This window comes from Teleopsis dalmanni, chromosome 2 (assembly GCF_002237135.1).
Source record: "Teleopsis dalmanni isolate 2A chromosome 2, ASM223713v2, whole genome shotgun sequence".
In the NCBI taxonomy this organism is placed as follows: Eukaryota; Metazoa; Arthropoda; class Insecta; order Diptera; family Diopsidae; genus Teleopsis; species Teleopsis dalmanni.
This window is the reverse complement of record NC_051847.1, coordinates 17,722,459-17,729,706: the sequence shown is the minus strand read 5'-3', so window position 1 is coordinate 17,729,706 and position 7,248 is coordinate 17,722,459. Positions and strand designations below refer to the sequence as shown.

At 31.0% G+C, this 7,248-nt stretch overlaps 1 protein-coding gene across 1 annotated transcript; it reads right to left on the bottom strand.

Moving 5' to 3' along the window:
- Positions 1 to 150: 150 nt before the first annotated feature.
- Positions 151 to 4,491, bottom strand: LOC119674020 (odorant receptor 59a-like). The gene is made up of 3 exons (XM_038085141.1): positions 4,257 to 4,491; positions 709 to 859; positions 151 to 665 (listed from the first exon to the last, which is right to left on the bottom strand). The coding sequence occupies exons 1-3, from the start codon at positions 4,489 to 4,491 to the stop codon at positions 233 to 235; spliced, it is 819 nt and encodes a 272-aa protein (XP_037941069.1). The 3' UTR covers positions 151 to 232.
- Between the last annotated feature and the right edge of the window lie 2,757 nt (positions 4,492 to 7,248).

The window sequence follows — 7,248 nt, the reverse complement described above, 5'->3', positions numbered from 1 at the left end:
TAATAGCATTGGATTTAATGAAGAATAACAAAGAACACACTACATATTTTTGAAAACTCTTCAACTTCCTCCGAAATAAATCTGACAATTCATGTCTATTAGTTTATTATTATATATATAAATTTGAAATTTATTTTAGTGCAAAATATTTCTACTCTTCTGTACTCTACTGTGCATTGTTAAATATATATATTTTTCATATGAATATTTTACAGTTTGCTCTACTTAGTTTTTATTCATTTTTGAAACGAAGAACTACGGCAAACATCGAGTAGGCACCTTTACAGGTAGAAAGAAATGTCTGTAAATGTATACGAAATATTCCACCAGCAAGGACGGCGCGTTGCTTCAGAGCACGTTCATTAAAAATCAACATGTCCTTCTTGTACGCAGTACTTTGATTGATCCAATCACTGTAGTAAATGGACCAATGCAACTGTTCAAAGGCATGCTCCAACTCACTGCCCATATAGCAGACCGGAAAAAGACCCATTAGTACACAAATCACGTAAAAAGCAAAATACAAACGCGTGAAGGTGTCCTCCACAAAGAACAGTGCAACAGACATTGCCATGCAAGTAGTTATTCCTGTGACCGTGAATTGTAGAAACAATGGAAATGCTACAATGTCTTCGATGTGATAACATAGACTAAAATAATTACAACTGTAAAAAAAATGAAACCCTTTATTTTCTCAATCATACTTACTCGTACAGACACTGCTGAGCATTTATGCAATTTTGAAAATCTTTTTCATTCTCGATTTGGCTATTTTTGCAATGACCAATTCTGGAAATGCGTCTATGTAAAAATTTGATATGTTCCGAAATCAGGAAAAATGCCATTATCGAAAATCTATCTGATATGACATTTTGTACAGAGGCATAAATTATTCCTATGAACTGATAATATTTAGCAATGTTATAATTTAAAGTAGATACTCTGTAATCGAAAGGCAACCAGCCGCTGTACAGAAGTGTCCCGTTAGTTTGAAATATAATAGCTGAGAAGCAATTGAACAAAAGGATACCAGTGACTGTAAATAATATAAAATCAATCTTCCTCATTTTTCTGCATACATCTTGGAATAGTAAAGAGTCTTCAGAATGTTTAATATTCTTGTCCAACTCCCTGAACTGCAGTTCCATTTCACGTATTTTACCATAATTTCGAAAGTAGCTTAAAAGTTTTATGGATGAAGCTTCAGCGCTGAGTGCAACTGCAATCAACTGAAATTTTTGCTTTTGTCCTTCCGGATTGAAAATACCAAAGAAAAAATGCAATGGTAGAAAAAAAATCATCAAAAATATTACAACAATACTATAAACAAAATATAATTTTTTCCACTTCGTATTTTTTGAGTTCACTCCAACTATTGCCCAAACTAGCCATTGGACTTTCATTAATTTTAGACTATCCACTGCGTCCATCATGTGAGCAAAAGCACAAAACTAATAAATCGTAAATGGTCATTTTACATTTCTATTTATTGAAATAATTTTCTACTAATTAGTAAAAGTAACTGACTGTCCTTACTATCCTTTTTCATTTAGTCTGCTAATTTAATTTTAATTACCTTCTAATTCACAGTTTTTCACATTTGTATCTACTGTTTTACTAACAGATTTAATTTCTATTTCATTTGCGAAATGAATATATAAACATACATATATACTCCTTTATATATTTATTATAATATTCTCTTTTTGTGACATACGAATGCATACCCATATCTGATTTTATTACACCACTCGAAATATCCTTTACTAAACTAATTAAATCAGATATTTATAATAACCTGAATCGAAACAGAAAAAGGATAGAAAGGATTCAATTGATAAATCTTTAATTAATTCAAATGAACTGATTGTAATTCATTAAGACTGATTAAGTCTCAATCATTATAAAAAAATAAGTCACAAATAGTAAAGTACTGCTCTAATCAAAAATTGAAATAAAATATTTAATTTAAAATGCGCTTACTTGTTGATATGAACAACTCTATTTTAATAGGTTTGCAGTGCTGACACTGATCTCTGTGCCAAATATTATAAAAAAAATACACAAAACAATAATCCATTTATTCCATGACTTAAAAAATAATTGATTTCTATCATAAACTGATCTGAAAAGTCATTTAAAGAGAAAAGTTAATTAAGGATTAAGTATTACACTGCAAGATTAAGTTGAAAGGGCTTTTGTTGATACATATATCAACACTTCCACTCAGAGACAAATATACCCCATTGTGCCGTCTTTAAATTTGCCGGTAGGTGGCAAACTACACCATTGTGATTTCCATCCAAAATGAATCATTATACTACCATTGTTAAACCATTTGGTCCAGATGTTAAGAAGACCCAATAAATCTAATTTCGTTTTCTATGCCCGGTCTGTGCAGAAACGGTCTCGTTTGCAGTCCTAATCTAAGATATAGAAAGTGATTAAGAGCTTCCACGTCTTTTTCATGTACCGTCTGCGGAAAACATTTGCTGTCTACATCATCTGTTTTCTATTTGGAAGACCACTGTTTAGAAGGTAACTTCAGAAATAGCTGTCATAGGTAAGCAGATCCAAACTACGAGTTTTATTTGAAAGTTTTGAAATCCAGAGTTAATGTGATGTGGGTTTCTACATCTTTAAATCAAGCGCATGATTTTTGTATTTTGAAAAGTCATTTTAAAAATACATCTCACAGATCCTTATTTCCAGGTTTCTGTGGTTAGATAACGAGTAATAGTTATAGTATGAGTTACATCTATTATTTAATCAAAATTCATAATCTGATTCACTTATCTTACTTAGATAAGTAAGATTTAGACATAGGCTTTTTCTAATTACTTCAGAATAGCAGGAGTTCTTATGTTTCTGAGCTGTCTACGCTTCTTCAGAATATATTTGATATAACCTTTCTCGTAACTAGGATACAAGATATAATTCAGGCAGCAAATAAAACATACTTCGTACATATAAAATATTTAAATATAAAATCTTATCAAGATAATAAAACTTCGTAAGTATAATGCCTAATTAAACCAGTCCTGATGTATGGCTGCATACATTGAGTATACACACGCAAAACAAACGAAACATGCCAACTACTTCCCCAGGATAGGAAAGTACTGCGAAAGATTTTTGGCCCAATACGTCTAGATAATGGCACATATCGTTTTCGATACAAACACGAATTAGAGAACTTAATCAACAAACAGAAGGTAAGACGATACATAAAATCACAACGACTAAGATGACTAGGACACGTTGAAGCATATGAACCAAGAATGATCAGCAAAACAAGCACTTGTAAGAAAACTATTTGGATCCCGAATAAGAGATATACTTAGAAAGATATGGATAGATGATGCTGAAAAAGATTTAATGAAGCTATGTGTGAACAATCAGTAAAACTTGGCATCGGATCGAGCCAAATGTCTATTAGTCGAGATAGCACTGGTTATGCTAAGAAAGAAAAAAAATATAATCAATATAAATTGTGGAAGTATTAATTTTTCTAATAAATCATTTAAAACTTTTGCTAGTAGCTATATACGTATATTTCAACCGGTTTTGTGGCATTGTTAAAATTAATTGCACCAAAACTCTTGGGTGTTCAGAACAATTCGCTGAATGAGTTTAAGACCATACAGGAGTTTTGTATCTGTATTTTCACTACGGATTGGGTCAACTCAACGTGGGCAGAGCCACTTTGAAGATGGAAAATCATGATTTTTTTTTTTTGTATATTTGTATGTCAAACATACGTATGTATGTCATGCACATTCGGTCACATTAGTCATTTTTAATTGTTATAATGACAAAAAGTTTGATTAAAAATGGAAATAGAACTTCAAAACCTTATGAAATCAATGGATGCATTTTTTTATCATTTATTTTGTTAAACAGAAATTAGATCATTTGAATTTTTATGCCAAAATACTACTTTAATATAAATAAATATGTCAAAAACAAAAACTAAAAAAAAACTAAAAACTAAACTTAGTTTCTAAATTAAACTAAATTAAAATCAAATAAGTGAGAATAAGTCGGATTTTTTAAATATTGGCATTTAAAGGCATTCGTTTTGTACCAGGTAATAGTTGTTAGGAATACGCCTCATTTCTTCAATTTAATAATCATAGCAAGCATTGAATAGGCTCCTTTGCATATTGAGAAGAAAGTGTCTAAATGTATGGGTAGTAGCCTTCCAGCAATTAAGGTTCTTTTTTTGAGTACACGTTCTGTGAAAATAATCATACATGTCTTATAATTTCGGTTCTGTTGTATCCAATCGCTTTGGAAAGCTGCATGACGAAGCTGCTCGAAGCCGTGCTCTACTTTGCTACCATAGTAGCAGGCAGGAAATGTTTGCAAGGACACAGCAAATAAATAAAAGAAGTAAAATATTCGATTTATGTTATCCGTTGAGAAATATAACATAATTGCCAGATTCAAGCAAATGTTAGTAGCATTAACCGTAAATTGCACCAGCATCGTCAAAGATACTACGAGTTGAATTCGATCGCAGAGTCTGAAATTTTAAGAGTGACTTTTAGTAAACAAATGTCATAATCCAATATACATACTCACAAATAAAGTACTTTCTGAATCTCAATGCATAATTTTAATTGCTCTTCATTATAATTTTGGCTTTTATCCTTTTCGCCAATTTTTGATATGCGTTTACCCAAAATTTTTATATGTCCATGGAGAATACAAAGTGCAGTCGCCACAAAGGTATCATTTGCAAAATTAATACTTATATAATAGATAATTGCAATAATCTGATAGGCATTTCCAATGTTGCACAAAAAACGAGAATTACGCCAGTTAAATGGAAACCAACCCATATAGAGCAGTTTCGGTGTTTTACTACCAAATGCTGTTATGGAGGCAGTTAAGACTGTCAAAGTGAAAACACTTATAAAAACTCCTTCGACAATGCGAGCTCTTCGATTGGTTTTGTCTAGTTCTTTTAACTCATCACTATCGTGAACACTATTGTCTAGAATTGAAAAGGTTTTCCTTATTAAATATACTTTTTTAAAGTTCATTATCAATGCGAAGAATTTCATCGAACAGGCAACAGTAGTAACCCAAACCGTGATCAGCTCTAGAAGTTCCTTAAGATTTTGTGTTTCGGAAATTGCCAAGATAAGATGAAGTGGAAAATAAATAGTGAAAATTGTATTCAGAAACAAGCAGTATAACCAATAGAGATACTTCCATTTGGCGCCGTCACTGCTGGCACCCAATATCTTCCATAAATTCCACTGCAAACGAAAGGCGAGAGCTCTCTTACTCGAATTGTTCATTTCTTGACCGATTGCTCTTGACTGAAATTTTTGTTGAACTTCTTAATTTAAAACGTAGTATGATGACCTTTTGTACTTTTCTACTTTTCGAATTTAAAAGCGAGTATTGATAACTTTAATAATAGTAATTAAAAAGGATAGAACCAAAATAAAATTCTCAGTAATTAAGCCATTAAGGTCAGTTTGCCATTAGTTTTCTTCTTCTTACCAGTTTTTTATTCCGCCTCTCAAATCCGCCTATTGATTGAACTTATGCAAAAAGGCTATTTAAAATGCTATATAATAGATTCCATGGTTTTTGACTTCAAACTTATAATACACGTGTTAGTATTATGGTAATAAATGAAGTACATATCGTCAGTTTTCTGACAGAGCACAAAACGAGTGCACAACATCTAACCGCATGTCGGTTCTTGAAATCAGTTAAATTTGTAATACCTAACATAAATTATAAAAAGCAGTTCCAATTACAAACATCTGCGGATCGGCCTGAAAAATTATAATAACAGATCTAATAAACAAGAATACTTAGCTTTTTCGTAATGCTTTCATGTTAAGATCTTATGATGGCTATAGTGACACGGAGATAAGTATAGCATCATTTCTATGCAAAGGATGCATTAAATATCAAAATCTGTTATTAAAATCTTTAATTTTATTTATTCTAAAAAGTCTATGCTACCTAAAAATTTATTTTAAATAGATAATTAATTTATAATAGAGTGTAATACATTTGTTGAAGAAATTATGCATACAAATATTAAATGTAAATCAAGAGATCGAATATTGCCAAATTGCTGATCGGCTATTCCTAAATAGCCATTAACAGTATTTTTTTGAAATCTGTTATTAAAAACTTTAATTTTTATTTATTCTATTCTACCTAAAAATCTTTTTTAAATAGATAATCAAATTATAATAGAGTGTAATATATTTGTTGAAGAAATTATGCATACAAATATTAAATTTAAATCAAGAGATCGAATATTGCCAAATTGCTGATCGGTTATTCCTAAATAGCCATTAATAGCATGTTTTTGAAAATATATAATAATTGAGTTGTCAGTCTATAAATGTTGAAGTGCAAGTACTAGGTGTGCTAAGCCCTAACCAAACAGAAACTCAAACTCACAGACTGAACACACTGAACCCATGGCACACTCAAATTGCGTTGTTCGATTTCTGAGTTTTGTAAATTTGTTGTGATATCCTTAACAGCAAATGCACAAGCTGTGTTTTAATTAAACAAATAAATTAAAATAATTAAAAATATTAATTAATTAATCAACTTTGCAGTTTATCATACATAACAGAAAGATATAGTGCATCAACACTGACAATTATAATCTAATAAATACTGAAAGACAATATAAACTATAATTAAGTAACTGTGCTACTAGAAATAGAAATAGAAAAAGTACTACACATAAATTTTTTTATAAAAAAACACTACAAATGACTAGTCCATTGCTTAGTGCTAGTAAAAAGTAATAAAAATAACATTAAAGTTGGTGTTGGAATTATAATTTCACTGTCTTTCCAAATATCCTCGACAAGAGAACTTCGTATTGCAAGTGCTTTCCTGTGATACTCCGCACTCTGTTCTGTTGTTATTTAAGCCAAATACTAAATGGGCTAAAACAGCTTAAAACCAACTGGCGCACTGGCAGCACTTAACATGTTGCAATTGCCTTAATAATTGTTTCAATAATCGTAAAATCTCCAACGCGGTCGAATATTCACAACAACGATGACGAACACGACATTAAGTTGAACGACTTCCGCTCTTTTAGGAGGGACGTGGTTAGCTATTCCATTGTCCCTGGTTGGTTGTCCCTTTTTTTTTTTTGTTATGAAAAAACAATAGTCGGTTTTACAAGTATTTAGCGAGTAGATTTTTATGCATTAGAAAATTTTATTAGTCAGCAGAAGAATT

Bases quoted from the DNA above. Each gene is read 5' to 3' on its own strand.
- LOC119674020 (XM_038085141.1), bottom strand. From the start codon at position 4,491: ATGCTGGTGCAATTTACGGTTAATGCTACTAACATTTGCTTGAATCTG. The intron at 860-4,256 runs GTATGATTATTT...ATGTCATATCAG, and splicing joins GAACCGAAATTATAAGACAT to ATAGATTTTCGATAATGGCA. The intron at 666-708 runs GTAAGTATGATT...TTTTTTTTACAG, and splicing joins GCTCAGCAGTGTCTGTACGA to TTGTAATTATTTTAGTCTAT.